The sequence below is a fragment of the Calonectris borealis genome, chromosome 24 (assembly GCF_964195595.1).
Source record: "Calonectris borealis chromosome 24, bCalBor7.hap1.2, whole genome shotgun sequence".
Lineage (NCBI taxonomy): Eukaryota > Metazoa > Chordata > Aves > Procellariiformes > Procellariidae > Calonectris > Calonectris borealis.
This window is the reverse complement of record NC_134335.1, coordinates 2,397,810-2,419,413: the sequence shown is the minus strand read 5'-3', so window position 1 is coordinate 2,419,413 and position 21,604 is coordinate 2,397,810. Positions and strand designations below refer to the sequence as shown.

General features: G+C 49.6%; 3 protein-coding genes across 3 annotated transcripts; 2 read left to right on the top strand and 1 right to left on the bottom strand.

Moving 5' to 3' along the window:
* Positions 1 to 1,094: 1,094 nt before the first annotated feature.
* Positions 1,095 to 4,799, bottom strand: CRYAB (crystallin alpha B). Its single transcript, XM_075172907.1, has 3 exons — positions 4,337 to 4,799; positions 2,590 to 2,712; positions 1,095 to 1,425 (listed from the first exon to the last, which is right to left on the bottom strand). The coding sequence occupies exons 1-3, from the start codon at positions 4,532 to 4,534 to the stop codon at positions 1,222 to 1,224; spliced, it is 525 nt and encodes a 174-aa protein (XP_075029008.1). The 5' UTR covers positions 4,535 to 4,799; the 3' UTR covers positions 1,095 to 1,221.
* Positions 4,800 to 6,708: 1,909 nt separating this feature from the next.
* On the top strand, positions 6,709 to 8,635 carry HSPB2 (heat shock protein family B (small) member 2). Its single transcript, XM_075172906.1, has 2 exons — positions 6,709 to 6,802; positions 7,682 to 8,635. Exons 1-2 carry the CDS (start codon positions 6,709 to 6,711, stop codon positions 8,131 to 8,133), a joined length of 546 nt encoding a protein of 181 aa, XP_075029007.1. The 3' UTR covers positions 8,134 to 8,635.
* A 3,990-nt stretch (positions 8,636 to 12,625) lies between these two features.
* C24H11orf52 (chromosome 24 C11orf52 homolog) lies at positions 12,626 to 21,337 on the top strand. Its single transcript, XM_075172692.1, has 4 exons — positions 12,626 to 12,758; positions 17,150 to 17,190; positions 17,840 to 17,886; positions 18,248 to 21,337. Exons 1-4 carry the CDS (start codon positions 12,727 to 12,729, stop codon positions 18,482 to 18,484), a joined length of 357 nt encoding a protein of 118 aa, XP_075028793.1. The 5' UTR covers positions 12,626 to 12,726; the 3' UTR covers positions 18,485 to 21,337.
* Positions 21,338 to 21,604: the final 267 nt, after the last annotated feature.

The following is a 21,604-nucleotide window of genomic DNA, read 5'->3' as shown; positions in this document are numbered from 1 at the left end:
TGTTGTTTGTTTTGTTTGCAGAGGTGACTGCAAGTCACCAGTCACCCTGTGCCTTGTCAGTCAAGCCCAACTAACACCTTAACTGGAAGAGCTTATTAGAACCAGCAAATAGGAAACACTAGACCTTGGCAATTAGGTGGGATTTGGGGTATTTGACAATGTCCCCACATCACTGAGTGCTCATTTTATTTTTCTCACTTAAAGCCATGGAAGAAGGATGCCCTCTCAGTTCATTTGAGATTTAAACTGATCCCTTCTAATATAACTTTTGTCTTGGCAGGTATAAGGAACATAGAAAATAGGTCAGGTCATAACTGAGTCTGATGATCTCTGTGACAGATCTATGGCATTCTGTCCTTTTTGGAGATGAATTTTAGAAATTCAATACCAGTAATACAGACTTTCCTTTATGTTCATATCCCTTTGAAGAGAAGTCCTAAGCAGATGATGGCACCTGAGAAGGACTTAGTAGTGTTTTGTACCACTCAACAACATTAGCATAAATGAGATTAATACTGTAGACATCAGATCCTGTTCATTGTTTGAGTGGCACTGACAACATAGTTTCAAAGTGATGTGATTCGCACCATGAAACAGGACGTTTTTTTCCTCTCTGGATATATCTGTGTTTGCTGCAGCTATGCAGTTTTCATGTGCAACTGCTCTGAATTGGTTGCAGCACTTGGATGCTTCTCCATAACATGAGTCATTCTAGAGATTTAAGATATAGTTGTCTTCCATTTAGTTGTTATCTAATACCCACACTTTGAATGGGTTTCGATTGTCATGAAGTTGTTTTACCAGTCTAATCTCCACTGGAGAAACTTTTCGGTTGCTTGTGAAACACACTGAAATTCTCTGGCAACATTGAAGGAAAAGGCTCATGCAATTAGATGTTTGCAAAACATTAGAGTACACGAAGTGAAACTAGCAATGTGTTTTTGAACACAAGACAAGCTCTCCTGGACACACCTGCCACTCAACCTGTAAGCAAGATTGATGCCAGGTATGTTTCCCTCCACAGCAACCTTACACAGCTTTCTTGACCCAATGCTTCCCTTTGTCCTCAGTGCTCAAAACAAAAAAATACAAACTGCTTATTCATGTTTTATTTGTTAGTAAACTTACTCAGCATAAATAATAAGAGTAGCCATTCAGTGTAGCTGGCATCTGATGAAAAGTGCTCTTGAATGGCATCCCGGCGTGACTTTAAATAGCAGTCTACTTCCTTTGGGCTCCTGCAATGGCAGGCTTCTCTTCACGGGTGATAGGGATAGTGCGCTCAGGGACGTCACTTTGTTTCCTTGGTGCGCTCACGGTCAGGACACCATCCAGAGAGAGTGATGAGGTTATGGTCAGAGGGTCCACATCATCTGGAATCCTGTATTTCCTGTTGAACTCCCTGGCAATAAAGCCATGCTCGTCCTTCAAAAGGAGAAGAGAAGGAACAGCCCTGATTAGAAATGATCACTCAGTTCCACCTAAACCATGGGCCCTTTGCATAAAGTCTGAGATCAGGAAGCTCCAGCTCTCAAAGGAAACTTTTCAGAAAGTTAAAAGAGTTTTTATTATGAGATGCCCTTTTTAAAGAGCCACTGCCGAAGTGAGACACTGCCCTGCCTAGGCTGCAGGTGCTTGCAGGTACACTGTTTACAGGAGGAGGCTTTATGTTCCAGCTCTTGTGCCAGCCAGAGGCTGGCTTCATCACACAGACATTCCTAAGATGCAGCAGCTAGACCTACACGCAGTGCCAACCACGCCTGTTCCTGATGGTCTCCAGAGCTTTAGTAATACACAGCTTTCTAGTGAGCTGATCTCTGCTACAGCGCTTGATTATTTTCTTAGCCAAAAAAATTTGCAGAAGCTATGTCAGGATTACAGGCTTCCACCAGCTACAAGTACTGCTGTATTTCCTGACTGACAGATCTGTGCTCCCAGAAGCTCTTAGAGCTGACAATTCCAGTGACATAGTTACTTTATCATGCGGACTCGTTTCCTTCTGGCAAGGAGGTGGGGATGGGGGGTGGGATGGAGATGGGGACTGGCAAACCCTGTTACAATACAGCTTTGGACATGGCTTTTGACTTCTGTCTGCCCAGTTGCCACACAGGTCTCCAGAGCCAGCAAGCAATGGGATGACTGACAGCAGAACACAATCTTTAAGGATTACAAACTGTTAGATGGGCCTTTTTCAGGAAGAGGTAGCCTCATGGTGACAGAACAGGGTAATGCACTGATTCATTATGTGGTTTAATTTTTACAGTTAGTTGTTAGCTTATTGAATGCCTCCCTGCATTCCTGGCCTCTTCTCAGAAAGAGGGAGGCCCAGAAATGCCCATTTCAAAGATGATTTTCCAGTTCAGTTCACAGTTCATGTAACATCAGCAATAAATTCTCCACCCTGTTGCTGCCCAGTCTGGGATCAGCTGGGGGGGGGTTGCACAGAGAATCTTCCATTGGGATTGGTTGATAAAAAACACTAGAAGTATTTGAGATGAGCACAGGAGAAGATTGTTTTGCAGTCTCCTTGTTTAACCATAGATGAAGTTCACACTGACTCTATCAGTTGCATAGTTAAAGTAGAAGTACCTGGCGCTCCTCGTGTTTCCCATGAACTTCTATCATGTCTCCAAGCACCTTCACTTTTAGCTCCTCAGGGGAGAAATGCTTCACATCAAGATTTACAGAAAATTTGTCCTTCTCCAGTCGCATCTGCAAAACAAGGAGGTGACTTCAGAAAAGAGCAGGTGAGGGTTTCAGCTTAAAAAGTCTGTCAGAATATAGCAGTTCAAGATTCAAACTGGTATCTACACATGCACTGTCTGTCCTTCATTTGATCCTGGGGATTCTGATCTGGGTGGCTTTGTGCCTTGCTGGCCTGTTACATTAATACCCGTCACTACAGTATCTAAAACGTGAATGCTTTCTCTTGATCACGTGGGATAAATGTTTTCCTTGGGACTGAGGAAGAGATTCTCTTAATCTGAATTTGTTAAAACTGACTCTTTATTTGGCATACAGGTTTTGTATCCAATTTTTTTTACAGAATGTCTGGAGATTTCCAGTTTCTGTGACTGGATTTTGCAAAGTCTTTCAAGCAAAAGAAACCCTGACTATGCAGCTGACTGCAGCTCACTTGCAGGCTTGCAGGCTTTCCCCTGCATCGTCACTCTTCAGTAACCAAAATAACGTGTCATTGGTGAGCTGTACTGCCTCACTGCTCACCTCTGTTATCTGAGCAGCAGGACTTCTGCCGAAACTCTGAGTCACCTGCTGCTAATCTCACCTCCTTGTCTTCCATTTTGCACTGTATCGCCTCTAACAAATACTACTTTTTCCTGCTTCCTGAGGTTGAATTTGATTTTCTGCCTGTCTTGGACATGTTTGTGGGACTTTGCTATATGAGCTGACTGTGTCTGCCTTCCTGCTGCATTCGTGGTCAGGGAGCATGCAAGCCTCCTGGAGCTCTGCTCTGGGATGTGGAGGCAGCCGCTGGGACAGCTCTAGGCTTACTGGTTTCCGCAGTTTGACCTGGGAGTCTAAGTGCTTCCTCTTCCTTCTAGATTATTTGTGAAGATTTCTCCACTGAGATAGTCAGACGTTGTTATCTGTGGTGCTTATTATGGCTGCTTCAGTGGACAGCCAGACCCATGTCACTAAATCAAGGGAGACATTACGCAAAGGTTAAAAAAATACTTTCCTCTCACTCCTTTGGCTTAGAATAGCTCTACAAGTTACTTGTAAATAAGACAGTTGACTTGCAGAACAGACAAGGTTGTTTGAACTGCGTGTCTCTTGGTTCAGCCCCTGAAGCAAGCAGATGGCTGCTTCATGATCCTTTGGGTCCTGTATCTTACTTAAAATGCTGCTCTCCTCAGCAGTGACTGTTTAAAATAGGCCCCTTTTTCCTCAGCAACCATGAGCTCGCACATTGCCTGACATGAGGATCCCACTACCCCTGCCCACTACCCCATGCTGTTTGCTTCTCAGAAAGGAGTGGGATTGAACGTTTTGCAGAACAGACAGGGAAATTAGGCTTCATCCTTTCTTCCGTCAGCTCTTACAGTCATTTCCCGCACACACTCAGCTCAGTTTGCCTCTATTCCCAACACTATGGCAATACTTGCTCTCAGTCACAAATGATTAGCAGAGTATGCAGAGGTTCTTGCCTAATGCAGAGGAGCAGAGGCACAAACACAGCACCCTTTTCCCCAGCCTTTTCCTAATAACCACCTACAAGCAGTTTCCAAGCTCTCAGCTTTCATGGGTCGCCAGCTCTAGACCCATCAGGATGTGCACACAGTGATAATAAAGAGCGTTAAGAAGGGAAAATTACCTCAGAGAGTCCCGACTCTAGCCAACTGGGCATCCGAAGAATGGGGGATCTCATCAGGAAGGGACTGAGGCTGGGGGAAGCAGGGAGCAGCTCTGACTCCTGCAGGTGCTCTCCGAAAATCTGGTCAAAGATACGACTCGGTGCCAACCAAGATAATAGGGGTCTGCGGATCAGGGGGTTATGAATGGTGATATCCATTGGAGCGCGCTGGAGGAGCCTGGCAAACAACTGTGCTGCAGTGCTGTGCCGGGAGCAGGGGACAGCTTTATACCCGTGCAGCTGGCCTGGCTTCCCCCCCCGCCCCGCCTGAGGCCTCTTGAACAGTGGTGTCAGGGCTTTTATTGTCCCACTCCTGGGCTGGTCCCTTCAGCGGTGCCCAGTAGCTGTCTGGGGGATTTGAACACGCTGCTGAGGAGGAGGGGGAAGGGGAGAAGAAGAAAAGGAGCCTAATGGGGCAGCAAGAAGCCAAACCGCCTAGGCGCCCGCCCCGCTCCCCACGTGCTGTTTATCTGCAGAGTCCCAGGCAGGCTTGGCGGATGTTCCCAGCTGCTTTGGATGCCAGCAGGATCAATGCGGCTGCTATCTTTGGCTCACAGGGAAAATGACAAGGGGCCGTTGTTCCCACTGCCAGCACTGAGACTTCAGCTCCCACATCACCCACCAGCCTAGGAAAAGATTAGAGAGTTCCTTTGCCTCTCCTTAAGGCAAAGGAAGCCACAGGCCTGCTTTAGTCAGGCGGCAGGAAAGATTCAATTAGGCCTTTGCTGAGATACCTCTGGCAGTGCGGGTCTCTGCAGCCCAGTAAGCCCTGCTGCCTTAGTGCACACCCATTGGTGCGTGTGTGAACGAAGGATGGCTTCCTCCACAGTGCTTCAGCCCAACACCTCTCATCCTTTGCCCACTACAGAAACCACTTTGCTGGAGAAGAGCCTGACACTGATCTCAGAGTACTCCAATGGGCTGTGAGAAGAGATAAAGCCGGCATGCCAATCGCCTCCATGGTGCTGCACTGCAACGTGCCTTCTCAGGGGTGCAAGCTACCTCTGTCTGCCTGTGCCCCTGCAATAAGCTGATTCCCTATAATTATGCTCCTAATATGACTTAATTCATACATTTATTTTAATTCCTGCCTCGCCTGTGAACCTAAATCATGGGAATGGGTTCAGCCTAGCAACTGTCCTTAAAGGGCAAGAGCTAGTCTCTGCCTCTGAGAGCTCGCAACTTAAATACAATTACTGGCTCAGAGGCACATTATTCTTACGGCTAGCACCACCAGACCCTTGCAAAAGGGTCTGACCCTCTTCCTCTCAGTTTGCTTGCAAGAATAGGGAGCAGAATTTGCTCTGTGCAAGCTTAGGCCATAAATACCTTCTCTAATTCCCCATTACATCAACAGCAGTGCACCTGCCCTCTCATGCTGCAGGGACATGGAGTCAAGGAAATCTCTGGTTTCAGGGTACAAGGATCTTAACTGGGCACTACTTCCCCGCCCCCCAGTTCAATAAAACTGGGTCTATGCCAGCTTCAGATCCCTGGTTCTCGTGATTTCTGGCACGGGCATTTCTCCAGGTCTCATTACATTGTGCCCAAGCCCTGGCCAGGGGACGGTCTCGACAGCCAGCTTGTAGCAGCACAGTTCGGGATGTGGAGGTGTCAGTAGTGGGATCTGGATTCTGTCTAGCCCTGCTTAACTACCTGCAGCACTTCACCACTCACAGGAACAAAAGGCTTGAGCTGTCCACTCAGCTTCTGGGAAAATTAAGCTCCTTTGTGAAGGGCACAGGAGGGGCTGATTTGGGCCCTAAGCTTACAGTGGGGTGATGGGTGTGACAGTGACTTCACATGACTTTGCACGACCTGATCAAGCACCAGCCGGCATTAGCTACTGCCCCGTCCGCACGGGGTGCTTCAGGGCCAGCAGGACCAGTGTCAGGAACTCTTTGAACCTGCTTGCAATGAGCCTTCTTGCTGGCCCTTGCCTTTGGGAGCACCACAGGCAGCAGAGCCTGGGGTCTGTCCTGCTTTCTCCTACTTCAGCCTCCCTCAGCTCACCTCTGTGCCTCCCTTCTGTATTTGGCTGCCCATTTGCCTTCTGCACCCCCTGCTCAAGAAGAGGATCTCAGAAGCTGGGAGGAGGCACGGGATTTTCCCAAGGCATCCCTGACTGCAGGCAGTGCCTGCACTCCCTGCTGGAATGCAGTGAGAAGCCTCCCTCGTCACCCTGGCGAGGCATCCTGTGCGCGTGGCTATTTTGGTCCATCTTTTTATCACACACTCCCCCCTGTGGAATTCACCCAATTAAAACCTTGCAATCTGCAGCCTTCACTCTCAGAGGCAGTGAGTGCTTGGAAGGTCCCCTTCTCAGACACACCATGGCTGCACGGACTGTTCCCCATGCTTACCCCATGAGTTCGGAGTACGAGTTTGCCAACCCTAGCAAGATCTACGACCAGAACTTTGGAGAAGGTAAGAAAGGAGATCGGATCCCCCCGGCACCTTTCTCTCCTCTGGTGCAGGAGAGCTGATGGAGTCCCCCTGGGGAGACTGAGCTCCAGAGCAGGCCAGGGTAGCTGGAGCCAAGAAATTTTGAGCATAAGAACCCAGGTCAAATCAGGGGAGAATATCCAGAGAATAGTCAGGGTCTCTCTCTTCAGGTCCACTTCCTCCATCCATACATACTGCTGTCTCTCCTCTCCCTCCCTCATGCCCCCAGTGGTCTGCCATTCATGCATGTGCTATGCAAACATGGAGCAAAATGCGCCTGGGGGCGAGTTTTTGCAGCTGGGGGCAGTGGAGAAAAGCTGAGCTGGGGTGTTCAGCACAAAGCCGGGCAGCGGCTGGTGGAGGGGAAGGAATGTGGGCAGCAGCAGAACCATTCAGCACCAGCACAACAGCTTGAAAAGGCAAAAAGCTCCAAGGAAAGCCCCCTGAACAATGGCACACAAAAGGCCTTTAGTTCTTCAGGGCAGTTTCTTCACCATCAGCATTTTCCATGCCCATCCCTGGCTGTGGGCTTTGCACTGCAGAGTGCCCAGTGCACCTACCACTCTCTCCCTGTCCACCCAGCAGACATGCAAATGCTGGATGCCAGCCCTTGGCTGGCTGGCAGCTGCCGGCTGTGTTGTGGGAGGCAGTGGTTGGCAGGCATCTGGGTCTGTGTGTGTTGGAGAAACAAAGGTACGAACTGCAAGAGACTCCGTCCATATTGTGCTGATGTGGTGGCAAAACCAAGGTGTTTGCCAGGTCCCAGCCTCCTCCTGCCACCCTCCTCTATCTGCTGCCAACCGTCCTTCTCCAACTCCTTCCCCTGGAAACCCCACACTCCTCACTGAGTCTCATTTTCAGGTGTGTCCCCATGTGAGATTTTAGCCCCTGCCCTGTACCATGGCTACTACATCAGGCCTCGGATCAATAAGCAACTGGATCGAGGCACCTCTGAGATCAGCCTCAATGAGCACAAATTCCAGGTGTTCCTAGATGTCTGTCACTTCCTGCCGGATGAGCTCACTGTCCGCACCGTAGACAACCTGCTGGAGGTGATGGGGCAGCACTCACAGAAGGCTGATCGCCATGGCTTCATCTCCCGAGAGTTCACCAGGACCTACATCCTTCCTCTGGATGTTGACCCCTTGCTGGTGAGAGCCACGTTGTCCCATGATGGCATCTTAAGCATTGTGGCTCCCCGGACAGGGAAGGAGGTGAAGGCCAGAGTCAACGAGGTGAAGATAACCCAAGAGGAGCAGCCAGTGGGGAAAGAAGAACAGTCAGAGGAAGGAAAAGGGAAGGAAGAATCCTAAAGGCCCCAGATCTGGGGTTGAGCAGGGAGGGAGGGGAGGCTGGGATGGGGAATTCATGGTGCCAGACCCCTATTTTTCACCATCAGTGTTTAGCAGAGCTGTGAGGCAGCCATATATGTGCCAGAGTTCTGCTTTTTAAGGCTGATGGCTGGAAAAAGGGACTTGGAACTGTAAAAAGGGGGACTAAAGTGTTAGTGTGAGGGACTGTAATGCAAGTTTTCTCCTAGGTCAAGTGCTCATTGAGCACCATGCAGGGTACTCTTCTCTCACCCCAAATGGCAAGCGTCATTCTTACCCTAAACTGTGAGGCTGTGTCGCAGTAGGCTGTTAAACAGCTGCTGTGCTCTAGCCCAGAAGGGTACTGGGAAGAGGGAAGAGATGATCCCAGTACCTCACTTCTGAGCTGGTGGCTGACCTTTGTGGAGATGGAAGGTGCTTGTTGGTCTGTAAAAGTGCCTGCAGCTCTCAGGAGAAAAGAGGAATAAATCTGCCTCTGATCTTCTCTTGTTTGCCTTGCATTCATGTTGCTTCTGGCCAAGCTACTCTGCAAGAGGAAGGATGGACAGTGCCTTGGCTGCTCCAGATGCAGGGAGCAGAGCAGCAGAGAGTTCACACTGAGCTCGTCGGTGGAAATGGCATCACTGGGGACTTGGAGGAACTCTCTCCATGGGGCAGCCAGGGGCACCTCTGTGGTTGGCCCTCCTGGCTCAGATGCAGTTGGAGTTGCTTGCTGTTGTAGGGAGCCCACAGTGGGCAGTAGCCTCGAGGGGAAAAGATGTAGAGTGATGGGCTCTTGGAGGCTCACTGTGCATTTCCAGACCTGGATCTGGAGCTAGCCCAAGTAAACAAATGCCAAGCCACGGTCTCTGCTTGCTTCAGCACTCTAGTTTATGGGACATAAGGCTTGTTCACACACAGACCTTTTCAGCCCTTGTGAGGGGAGTGAACCCCAAAATGCTGAAGGGAAAGGCTCTGCACAGATCCCAAGTGCCTTGCTGGCATCCCAGCACTCTCTGTAATGAATGAATTTGGCCCCTTTTGCAGACACCGTGATGCTACCAGCTACATGAGAAATGTCTTGTGATGTTGGACCAGGGATCGTGTGCACTGCTGTCGGTGGCAGCTGCTGCCTCAGATGTTCCCTAGGGCTCAGCAGGTGCCAGTTGCAATCCTTGTCCTGTCAGAGCCAATTAAAGCAGCCAAAATGCTGTGTCACTGGCCAAATATGGGGGTCCCTGGCATGCCTCAGTGCAGCCCTCCCACAGGGGAGAGAGGAGGCTCCAAGGTCCCTGTGGACAGAGCTCCTCCCTCTCTCTGCTGGGATGTCACCTGCAGACTTCTGCACTCTGCCTCCCTAAATACATAGGGCCAGAAATGTCCTGCTCAGAAGTCTATCCCATGCAGCATACCTCCTCGTTTGCTGAAACACTGGTATAAGGCTGCTCTTTCACCCTTGACAGGCAAAGTGGGATCCAGACCAGAGTGAACCATTTTCTACTTCTCAGGGCCCCTGCCAGCAACAAGGATCAGAATCAAATTAAGAGCAGCTCTGCCTGCCAGCCTCATGAACGCAAGTGGGAGGATGGCTAAGCCTCCACCTTGCAGATCAGGTGCCCACACTCACAGCCTGTACTGCTCAGGGATGCCCTTACTCATGAAGTAGGACCAGATAAGCTGCTGCCAACAAGTATTTCAGACACTGTCAAAATAAAAATCACCTTTACAACAGGCTTTGCCTAAGTCATTAATAATAATTCCAGAGATAATCCTGGGCTAGTGACTTTCAATCACCTGAAGCAGCTGCTTGTAAGGGCAGGAATAGCCCAGTCCTTAACTGGTCCCCTGTCTACAAGCCTCTCTCTGCTCTCAGTGCACGCTGCACCAGCCTTATGCACTGCAGCAGATACATACCACATCCCATTCGCAGAAGCACCCACTCGAGTCCCTGAGTCCCTGAGCCCATATCCCTGTGGTGAGGGCAGAGACCTGTGTCTGTGTGTGGGCTCAGGCACGGGCATGATTTCCTTAGTCCCCTGCCATAAAAAGATTCCTCAAACTCACAGACACTTCAGAGCAGCAGCTATAAAAGGCTTTTCTTTGTCTCTGATCTGGCATCTTCTGTGCTGGTAAGAAGGATCGATGGTCCCCTCGCTCACTGCAGGCCTCCTGTCACTAGAAGAAACATCTTCACTGGATTTGGGATAGGGAGGATGGCCAATATGACCTGCAAGCTGGGCAAAGGGTGCCTGGCTGAAGGAGTGCACATACACACACAATGGCACATGCTAGAGCATGAAATGCCATCTGGCCCTGCTCTGCTCTGCAATACGAGGGCTGTGGGATGCTGAACCACTGGAGGCTGAAAACAGCGTGTGGCCATGGCTGGGGCTGCACAGGGAGTGGATTCTAAGACAAAAGTACGTAAAACAGTTCAGAGCTCTCTGTCCTTCATTTTTTATAGATGATGCCAGCTTGTTGTGTGCCTGTACCACACCTATCACAGTGTGGTCCCAGTTCCTTGGTGTCTGAGGTACCTTGACACTATTGCAATAGAAATGCATAGCATTAGTAGTCATTACACAGTTCTGTTCCCTCTCTGGCTTTTATTAGCCCTGTCTTTGCTCTCCAATGAGTTCATTCTCTATAACTGGGCACTTGCAGGCTTGTCCTGTGCCAGTTGCACAGTTTGTTACCCAGACAATGTCCCTGAGTGCATGAAGACAGCTGCCCCAAGCAGTGATACAGTGAGGGGGGCTGGCACTGGGCTGTTCCTCTGCACCCTGGCAGGCTTTGCACCAAATAGCCTGATCCGTTTGCTGAGCAGGAGCACTGGAAGCCATGCTCTCTTTCATCCCTGCAGACACAGACTGAGGAGGGAATGCAGAGTGGCAGCCAAATGCTCTCCAGCTCTGCCAATGTTTTTGATGCCTTTCTGTTTTTCTGATGGAGCTCAAACCAGCAGCTCCAGTATTTGTGAAAGGGGCTGATGGGAACAGGCTCCCAGTCTTTTTTTTTTTATTTCTCCACAAGCAACAAAGCCCAAGTTATCCCAGAAATCAAAACAGACACTGGCTTACTAAATCAACAGTGTCTGTGGCAAACCCAGAGACACACAGTCTGCAACTTCCCAAGCAGGGACAGACTCCTTAGACCACCCCGTCTTTGCAGGACCCTGAGAACATGGTCCTGTTGGGATCAGGACTGAATCCCATCTGCGTGCATAAACCTGATCCTAAATTCTCCCCAGAGTCCTGTGGTGCAGGCCAAGCTGTGCAATTTCTCCAGCTACATGCTGAGGAGCAGTTTTGGAGCAAGACTCAGGCTCTGCAGATCACGGTGCAGCTCATCCAGGATTCAGCTAAGAGAGCAGCTCTGCCCCATGGTCCTTCCAAAGCAAAACCCTTCTCCTCCTGCCACTTTTGGACACGTACAAGCTTTGCTCTGCACTTGGGCAGATGATAAATGATGCTGTGAGCCTGGCTGGGAGCATGCGTACAGCTGGAGTAGGGGAGTAGGGCCAGTTCCTGAGATAGCCCACCAGAAGGGTGAATTAAAACTTACCCACTTGTCAGCATATCCCATGAAGCATTCAGGCCTGCACAGAACTGGGGCTGACTGCCAAATCAAAGCTGTGGAGTACAGTTTCTGCTGGAGGACTACGTTAACATGGTATCTTCCAATACTGAGCATCAGCTCTCTTAGAGCTGCCAGAAATCAGCTACCTGTTGTTCAGTCCAGGAACGACCAGCCAGAGTCTGAAGGGCTCTCGACAGGGGTAGAGAGGTAAAATGCACATTAATGTTCCTGTTTGACAGGTAAGGGATGAGCCTAAGAGCTGTATTGCAGGTCCTTAATGATGCGAGGTCCCTCGTGGGATTCTGTCATTCTCAAAAGCACAAAACTGTACACTTCCATCTAGGTAGCTTTAAAAAAAAATTGATTCCCAGTAACGTTCCTGAGGTTGCATATGCTTTTCTGCCTGCAGCAGAAGCAGCAGCACTAGAGCTCAGCTGAGAGTAGACCTGCAAGCCTGCTCTCACCTTCGCTGGGCCATCACCTCCCTCCCAAGAAGATACGCTCTCTTTCTCAGGTGATGCCAGCCCATGCCACATATTTTTCTGAAGTCCTGCTTGAGATGCAATGATGAACAGCAGCAACAGCACTGAGAGCTCTCACCCTGGTGTTTCTCCTTTGTTCAGGAACGTTTGAAGTCCCTCCTCCATTCTCTCTTGCATCACTGCTGGCATCAGCAGGATGGCGCTGGTGGGAGAGAGGGATAGCGGAGGGACATCCACTGTACAAATCATAAAGCAGAATTTTAGCCTCAGGGCTGAGGCCTGGAGGCATGCTGCTACCTTGCCCTCTTCTTCCTGGGTAGCAAGAGGTGAGCTCAGGCCCTGGGGGCATGGAGAGCCCAGGGCAAGCCCTCCGGTAGATGGCACGCACGGGCATAGCAAAGCGTCACTGCAGCGATGGAGAGAAATCTGACACTGCCAGACACTCCCTTGGAATAGCCAGGGGCCGAGCAGGAACCAGGAAATACAAGCTCTCCCTGTCCAGAAAACACTTCTGCTTCATGGAGGAAGGAGCGACATGGGCAATCTCTGCAGCTGCGGGCGACCATGGTGAGTACGGCATCCGCCAGGTGTGGGGATGGCAGACAAAGCTCCGGGCAGCCTGAGCAGAAGTTTGGGGGGACTTTGCAAGCTTTGCTTCCTTGTGCTGGGTTTGCCAGGGCTCCTGCCCGGCTTTCAGCCCTGCACCTTGCCAGCTCACACAGAAACTGAGAGCAAGTGAGCAGGTGCATTGGATCACTGCTGTGAGGTGCCGGGCCGGAGACGGGAGGCTGGGGCAGCCCCTGCCTGCCAAAGGCAGGATGGGGGGAGGTGAAGGGGCTTTGTTGCTCACGTGTCTCAGCCCAGACAGGCTCAGCCCAGACCTCCTGGGACTGGCAGCTTGGGTTCCTACAGCCATGCCAGCAGCTGAGAATAGCTCAGTTCTAGGAAGGATCTAGTTAAAATCCCTGTCCTTGCCCCAGTGGTCTCCGGCCAGGTGCATACCGTAAGGTGTCCCTTTGGCATGCAACAGGGAGGGGCCCCTGGGGCAGGGCTGGCACTAAGGGCGCGTGGGTCAGCTACCCCATCCTGCTCTCAGCTCATCCAGCCCCTCTCCCAGCTCGCGTCTGTCTGGGCTTTATTTGCGCTTGGGAAATCCTGGCCACGTTTTTCAGATGATGTTGCTCTTTCTCCCTGGCTTCTCCCTTCTGGCTTATGTTGTGCCCTGGACCTCGTGCTTACAGAAAAAGGGCATACTGGAGCATCATTCGGTGCCAAGTGGAAATATTTTCAGCTCTGAGAGTGGTACAAGGGGGAGAGCCATGAATATCAGATGAAGCTCTGAGGACGTTCTCTTCAACACTGCATTTGTTAAAAGTATTAGAAATTCATCAGCGCTTTTTAATAATTATAAGAGGCACAGCATCACCTAGTGGCTGGAGCAGAGGAGGAGGTTCAGGATACCAAGGTCCTTCCAACCTGAGCCCTGAGCTGGAGGGCAGAGGAGTTTGGAATTTAGGAATAGGAACTGCAGGTGAGAGGTGGAAGACTGGTTCTTGACATGTCCCCCACCAAAAGTCGCGTTTTCTACTTCCTCTGCCCCGTGGCAGACAGTAAATGAGGCACTCAGGGCATCGGCTTCATTACTGCAGTGGACAAGGGCCTGATCAGGAAATGCCTGGGGCACAGGCTGGTTGCCCTGAGCAGAGCTGCAGTTGCCAGGCATACTACTGATGGAGGAGAGCCGTGCCACAACATGAACTGGCAAAGCGAGAAACTCCAGAGTACAAACACCACCATTACAGTGTACACTGTGGTGGCACTTTCAGGTCCAGACAGTGCCAGGCCATGCACACACACTTCTGCATTGAAAAGGAAACATAAATCAGAATCTGAAGGTCACTCATCTATGCAGGGCCAGGCAGGAGAGCAGCTTTCGGCTCCATTTGGGGAGCAGCATGGTGGGGAGCAGGCTGGCTCTTCTGGGGCAATGTCAAATTCTGCTCCCCGAAGGCTACTGGACCAGGACTTCTGTGTCCCACTTGATTTTTTCCCAGAGGCTGCATGGAAAGTAAGAAGCTGGGATGGTATTTCTGCTGGTGGTATCACTACTACCTTCTGGCAGATTCCTGCAGCAGAGAGGAAAGCTCTGGCCAAAGACCCTTTTGACCCCAGCAACCCTGTGGGACCCAAGTGCTAACATCTGCCTTATAGACTGCGCAGTGAAGCATCATTCCCTGTCTTGTACATGGAAACACATGGGTGAAGAAGGGCCTCAGGCTCCCAGACTGTCCCTGTGCTGTGTAGGCTAGCCCTGTGTAGGGCTCCAAGCAAGGAAAGAGGAAGGCAAATGGGAATGTGCTGTTGGTAATGTGGGCTTAGGAGACACCTACAGAGGACCACAATCAAGAGCAGACAGGTGCACTGAAGCCCCACTGCAGAAGTTTGCATGATTTATAGCTTTGCCTTGGTGACAGAGGGAAAAAAAAAGGTACATATTGTAGTTCGGATGGTTCCAGGCACCTATACTGCTTTTATTTCTGGATATTTGCTCAGCACCACAGCTGTGTGAGCAAAGAGCTGGCTTCCTAAATAAAGCTGAGACTTACAAAAGGGCTCAGGGGAGGTAGGCACCTACCTTCTCCTGGACGGAAGATCCTTGTCATGATCACTACCGAAGCATAGGCCCTAAGGGAGGCAGAGCAAAAAGCAAGAGACTGAGGAGGTTCCTGAAGTCTTTAAAGAAAAGCCATTACAGAAAATTTATTCACAGAAAAAAGTTACTGATGAAGGAAAGTGTCTGGGTACCTCCGCAAGTATGGCCCTGTGGAGGGTAGGCCCCAGGTATTCTCACCACTTGGTTTAGTACTCAGGGCCTCCGGTGTACATGGACAGCAAAGATGCCAAAATTCAGGACCCACTGTGAAGCAGGCTTATGTAGGACAGAAAATCAGGTTGGCATTGACATGGGGAAAGGGAAAGAAGCAATACAGGAGCAGGGACATGCATGCTGTCATGCAGAATACAATGTGCTTCTAGCAGGCTGTGAGTTAGTTACAACATGTTTGACCTGGTTTTGAGAAGAGGGGAGAGGTTTGCCCTGCTCTTGTTTCCCTTGCCACATCCGTTCTAATTACCGCAGATCTGAGGCTGGGAGATGCTGTCTCCTGCCTGGCTGTGATTAGCGTGCAGACAGTCTCAGAATAGCTTCAGCCTACACACTGGCTGCTAATGCTCTCTCTACAAAGGAAAGCAACCAAAACAAGCAAGAGCAGCTTGGAAAGCTGATACAGCAACCTACCTCCCAAGAAAGAGGATAGGGACCCTGCTGATTTTGCTTCAAATGGTGCTGTTTTAATTACATTGCACAACGTGCCTGAATGCTGTAAAGAAGCAAAGTGCTCTAGCACACAAGCGTTGGCAAGGAGCGCTCTGGAGACTCCCCAGGCTCATAGAGACCGTGGAGGAGGGAGCTGTAAGAGCCAAGTGAGAACCACCGCAAGACAAAGCAATGCTGCCTTGAGCTAGTCCCCTAACTCCTGGGGGCAGCCCCCCAGATTTTGTGTGCCAAGGACTGGAGGGCCATTGGTTCCTCTGTGGGGCAGCACACAGCAGAGACACGAGAAACAGTGTTGGATAGTTTTGCACAGGTGCACGGCCACCCTGCTTTCCCCAAAGCTGCCTTTGACTTCCCAGGTCTAGCAAGTCTGGTTAATGATTACTGACCACTTTGAAGGTCTCCAGGTTCTTTGCCCGCATTCATGCTTTTTTTGTTTTGTCATTAGAGTGCCAAAGGCATTACTGCACGCGCTGTCCTGCTCACCCACCCACTGAAACTGCCTCTAAAAGCCAGCAAAAGCAGAGCTCTCCCTCAGGCACTGCTTTGTTCCCGCCTGTGGAAGGACTATCTGGCAAATGCACATGCTGTGGGACATACAATGCTTCTTGGGAACCACCTGGTAACTCTGTAGCCCCATTAAAAGTGCTAGCTGCCCACTTTCAGCTGCTGCCTGTGCTGCAGCAGAGACACAGACCCATGAGCGATCCTCAGCTGCATGCTGTGTTGGTCAGCGGCCAGCACCAGATGGACATACGTACGCAGGAGAGCCATACAAGGTCTGGCACCTGCTCTCCTCCGGCTCTCTGAGCGTGGTGCAACGATAACATTTCCTTCATGCATCTGGCCCAGAATGTGGCACGTCTCTGCTCTGCCAGGCAGCCTGCACTCCCCTGCCAGCACCAGCGTGCAGGAGCTCAGCTCCTGGCTCCGTTGTTACAGCAGGAATGAATTTGGCTCCTGTTCATTCCATGGCTGGAATACAGCTGTATTTGGCTTGTCTCTCTCTGGTCACACAGGTACAGCCGAGATTAGGGTTTGGCTTGGCGTATATTAAGCGCATAGCTTGTTTAGTTTGGTTGTGTTTTAAGTGGAAAACTGAGAACAGAAAAACTGTCTGAAACATTAAATTAGCAGAAGGTCTGTACAGAGCTGCTCCTTGGGCAAGGGGGCCAAAGCGCAGGGTACAGGGCTATCAGAGCATCTGGCCCGAAGAGAAAGGTTTTGTGCCAATTCAGATCATGCTCTGCACCCTGCATCTTTGATCATACAGCTGTGGAAATGTAGTTGCAAAACTACAGTGAAATCTGTTCTCGTTCACTCTGATGCATATGCATATTGGACAGCCAGGCAGGGCTGAAAGGCAAGGAGACTTGGGGGTGTCTGTGGGGTATGGTACGTGTGTCACAGAAGAAGGAAACACATCTCCACATCTCCCCTTTGGACCTTCTTCCTGCAAGAGTCGCTCAGGTTCTGGCTTGGCTCAATAGCTCTTCTCCGAGACACTTCTTGGGCCTTTCCCATTACTCACAGATGTGGTACCCTGGGATGGTGCATTTGGGTTTGCATGTTATGAGAGCAGAGGCTGGGGCTTCTCAGGGCTGACATCTCTCTCTGATTTCAGGAATTGTCCTTCAACTTTTAAAAGAAAGAAAGAAAAGCAAGGTAAGGATTTGTAAAAATGCTTTAGACAACAAGAGGTGGAGTGACTGAGCACCTGGTGAGCTGACATTAGTCAGTGCTGACTGTGAATTGGATCCCAAGGGGGAGGGAAGGGGCTTCAGCAGTATCTTTAAAATACCAGAGTCTCACATCAAAACACATGGAAGTACTCTCAAGTGGCAGCATAGCAGAAGCTGCATCAAACTCTTGTAAGAACTGCAAACATCCGACATCAGTCCCCCAGAATAAAGTGCATTCCCTAAGTAGCCCAGTTGTGTCCTGTGGCCTTTGGACCATGCTGGGCAAAATATGTTTGCCAGGCAGCAAAGGAAATAACAAAGTTAAAACTGGGTCTGACTTCTCCAAGGAAGCTCTCTATGCTGTGTCTGTCCTCCTAGGTTCTGCCAAGAACATTGCGGTCCACAGCATGTTGTCATCCTGGGAAACCTTATTTTTTCCAAAGAAACAAGCCCAGGCTTTCTTCGTGGAGGCGGGCCTCAGAGACAGCATTAGGGTTGAGGGTATCAGATGAGGTGGAAATTTGGTTTGTGTCCAATGGGGAGAGCCCATGGGCCAGACGCTGCACTTCTGCATTCAAAGGTGGAACAATAAACAGTTGTGTTAACCTGATCCACTGGTGTTTCTTTTTCAGGAACTAATGTGAGGCATGAGAACCAACAGCATCAGCCTGGCAGGAAGGTAAACAGCTTCCCAGAGTTGTTTTCCTAACTGTATATTGAGAAGACAGAGCTGACCACCACTTCCTAGGCCAGATAGGTTGGGAGGACATGGGGCAGCTTATTCAGAGCTGTGAATCATCTCATCCTGAATAGGCTTTAACATCTGTGGGAACAACGTGCATTGCTGCACGTGATGCAGGCCCATTTTTTCCCCCTGAAGTGCAGTGGAAGCAGTAGGATGAAATCTCTCTCTGAGCCTGAGGTGTCAGAGGTCTGGATGGTGCTGGGGGCAGTGTGCAGGGTGTCTCTGCCTGGTCTGGGGAAGGCGTGTGTAGCAGCAGCCCAGGGAGCTGACCTTCCAGAGCTCTTTCTCCCCAAAGGCTCCAACATACGAAGATGTCCCAGAGTTTCCTGTCTACGCCACTGTGAGTAAACCCAAGAGTGTGAAGCAGGATGACAGCATTCATTATGCAGACATCCAAGTGTTCACCAAGGTCCGGGAGCGCTCTGCAGCAGAGGTGAAGAACTTACAAATGCAGAATGCCACAGAATATGCCACCCTTAACTTCCCCCGGCCCAGGCTGAAATATGACAGTAAGAATGGGACCCTGGTATAAAAGGCTTGATGGCCCCCTCCTCCTTCAGCAGCAAAAGGATTTCACAGACTTAGAGATGCTACAGATGCAAGCTAACCTCATGGACACATCAAGTCTCCCTGAGAAGGTGCAGAGAGGCTGTCTTCCATCTGCATTTCTCTTCAGAGGACACAGACATACTTATTCTCACATGATGAATAGTTTCCTGTCTGATTCTGCTGACAGAAAACACCTCTTCCACTTGGAAGAGTTGCCTCTGAAGCTGGCAACCCATCTCCTCTAAGCACTATGAGAAGACGGAGCTGCTCTTTGGCTGATGAAGGCTAAAACCATAGCTCAGAGCTGCAGTGAGAAAGTTCCTGCTGTGGCACAGGACCCGCTGAGTGCTGCTCTGCAGATGAATTTGAGAACATGCATTCAATACTGGGACAAGGGAGATGTTGCCACAGGATTTTATGTCCATGTTAAGAAAATTCTGCAATGTGCAGAATGACATGTGGATGATACTGTGAAGAAATGGCATGAAACCTTTAACAGTATCTACTGCAATGTCTTTCTCCAACACCTGCCACTGTAACTGCAGTCACGCACTATGTGCATCCCCTTTTCTCAAAAAGCAGTGTTCTATAACCATGCACAGCACATTAAAGCCAAGGCCAGAAATGCAGAATTAACTGAGGGGTACAGAACAATTTCTTTCACTGGAGGGCTGTACGGATATGCATCCTTACCCCAACATGCACAGAAGTGAGTAGTGAGCTCTTGGCTCTTGACTGGAAATGAAACATGGAAAATTTGCAATTTAACTGTGAGGCAGCCACAGTTTAAAAGCCACTGCCTATATTTAGGGCAGTTATCCAGTCCTTAGAGTACAGCAGCTGTCTGCATGCCTGAGATACTGGGAATGAATCGTGGTCAACTTTAGAGAGGGCTTTGGACTTTTCCTCCATTTTTTCTTATTTCGTACTGTCAAGCCTTAGTTATAAAACCCAGTAACATAAAGCACACACCATGTGGTGTTTTCTGCTAACCCTCCCAAATACACCTTTGCGAATTTGTCTATGGATTTAAAATAGTGTTAGTAATGTAGTATAGCAACCGTCCAAAAGGCTTCTGCTACTGGACTGAATTTGGCAGTTGCAGCACTGGCAGCTGAACAGGGCTCCCAAGCAGTATCTTCATGCTCTATATCAATGCTTGGCACATTCTGTTCCTAAATAATGTTCTGCATAGCTAAATGCAGATCGTGGGACAACCTGTTTGTTGCCAGTGTTTAAAAATGGACATCCTGGTACATTTTATAAACATACATTATTTTGCGTATTATGGCTCAGCTAAATGTAAAAAGCGTGAAGGAGTTCCTGGTCATAACAAAAAATAAAGCTGGTATGGGCAGTATTTGCTAAGATGGAAGAGTTTTGAGGACCAATCCTACAATTTTTCTACGTTTTTGCCCGTGCTATCCAGTAGACCTCAGCAGGGCTGTTGTAAGGCCAGAGTAATGTTTGCAGGAGAAGGCCCCTTTTTTATAATGGATACAGTATATTTTTCCACCTGAAAAGGTGTTTTTTGCCCATGCTATCCAGCTGACCTCAGTAGGGCTATAGGAAATCTGCAGTAGAAGGCCCTTCATTTATAATGGGTACAGAATTGTGTTATTGGAAGGGCTGATTCTTTTGAGTGCCAAGGATTCCTCTTTCTGCTCCTCCAAGTTCCTTTCTGTACTCCACGTCCAGCATGAAAACCCATCCTTTGGACTGAGATGGATTGAATGGGCACAGGATTTACTTAGAAGAGAGTGTCAGGGAGGCATGGGACACTAGCACTCAGTCGTGCTAGCCCAGCTGTCAGAGGGGCAGCCAGGGACACAGATCCAGATCTGGTTCATGCTGGGCAGCAGTTAGGTACCTCCTTGCACTGAATCACTGGAACCAGAAGTAGAAGGGGATGCTGGCTTCAGTTCTAGTCAAGCCCTCTGCATCATAGGAAGAAATTGGATTTTTTGGAAACATGATTAAATACGGAGTATAGTTCAGGAGATGGGAGGTTTTCAAGCCCTCTGCATCATAGGAAGAAATTGGATTTTTTGGAAACATGATTAAATATGGACTATAGTTCAGGAGATGAGAGGTTTTCTAGAAGATGCAGACTCCAACAGGTAATTTTTAAAAACAATTTAAGTGAAACAGCCTGTTATTGCAGTGGCATGCACAGTGTGTGATACTGAAGTTTTTCCTCGCCTAGCAGGAGCACTGGGGCTGGGAACAGCAAGCTGCATAGACACTAAGGTAAAGCTCCTGGGCGCAGAGTGGTGTAAATTTGCACACCCATCAAGTTAAACCGGTTTTGCTGTGGACGTAAGTAGGACTGGGTTTGGCTCAGAGGAACTTGCTTTCACTTAGTCACATCACTTAGTTCTGTTGATCTGTGGATCAGCCCTTTTGTATTCTGATCGAATGGGAGCTACAGTAGAAACTACCTTTTAATGAGTGCCTCAAAGCCTGGAATGGTAGTTTCTCTCCTATTCCCTAAGGAGCTCCAGCTTCCATACATAGCTAGTACTTGGTGTTGTTTCTGCAAGTACAGTGTATCTCAGAGATAATCAAATGCTCTGTATAGGAACAGGAGTAGTACAGTAGTTTTGCCTGTTTACCAGGCCTTAAATAGATAAAATGTGAAAGCCACATGTTCTGCAATAAGGATTTTTCTAAAGGACTTGGGTTTGCACTGAGTACTAAAAGCTTCCACAGCGTATCCTGTGTTTCCCGAGGCTGTTATGTTTAAGTGTTAAATGAGTGTTACTGTATCAAATGTTCCTTGAACATTAAAGATGTAATTTTTAGTTTTAACTAATAAATTTGCACTTTCTGGGGAGGCCGTTGCCCGCTTGCTGCACTGGGGCTTTGGGGGCGCACACGCGGCCTGGCGTGAGTGCTTGCGGGACCGGGGCCTGGGGCCCACCCAGCTGGAGGGCTCCTCACACTTCTCCTGCCGGCTGTGAGGGGACGTGCCTCTGCTGCAGACAAACGCGTTTGAGCAGAGCGGCACCGCGGGTGCTGAGCCCCTGCTCTCCCCGCACGATCCCGGGGTCTGATCCCCGGCCCCTCCGCCCCGGCTGCAGGCGGGCCCGGTCCGGCCGGG

Coding starts and splice junctions, on each gene's coding strand:
- CRYAB (XM_075172907.1), bottom strand. CDS start 4,534: ATGGATATCACCATTCATAACCCCCTGATCCGCAGACCCCTATTATCT. Junction 2,713..4,336: donor TAGAGTCGGGACTCTCTGAG/GTAATTTTCCCT, acceptor CTTGTTTTGCAG/ATGCGACTGGAGAAGGACAA. Junction 1,426..2,589: donor GGAAACACGAGGAGCGCCAG/GTACTTCTACTT, acceptor CTCCTTTTGAAG/GACGAGCATGGCTTTATTGC.
- HSPB2 (XM_075172906.1), top strand. CDS start 6,709: ATGGCTGCACGGACTGTTCCCCATGCTTACCCCATGAGTTCGGAGTAC. Junction 6,803..7,681: donor CGACCAGAACTTTGGAGAAG/GTAAGAAAGGAG, acceptor TCTCATTTTCAG/GTGTGTCCCCATGTGAGATT.
- C24H11orf52 (XM_075172692.1), top strand. CDS start 12,727: ATGGGCAATCTCTGCAGCTGCGGGCGACCATG. Junction 17,191..17,839: donor AAGAAAGAAAGAAAAGCAAG/GTAAGGATTTGT, acceptor TTTCTTTTTCAG/GAACTAATGTGAGGCATGAG. Junction 17,887..18,247: donor AGCATCAGCCTGGCAGGAAG/GTAAACAGCTTC, acceptor TTCTCCCCAAAG/GCTCCAACATACGAAGATGT.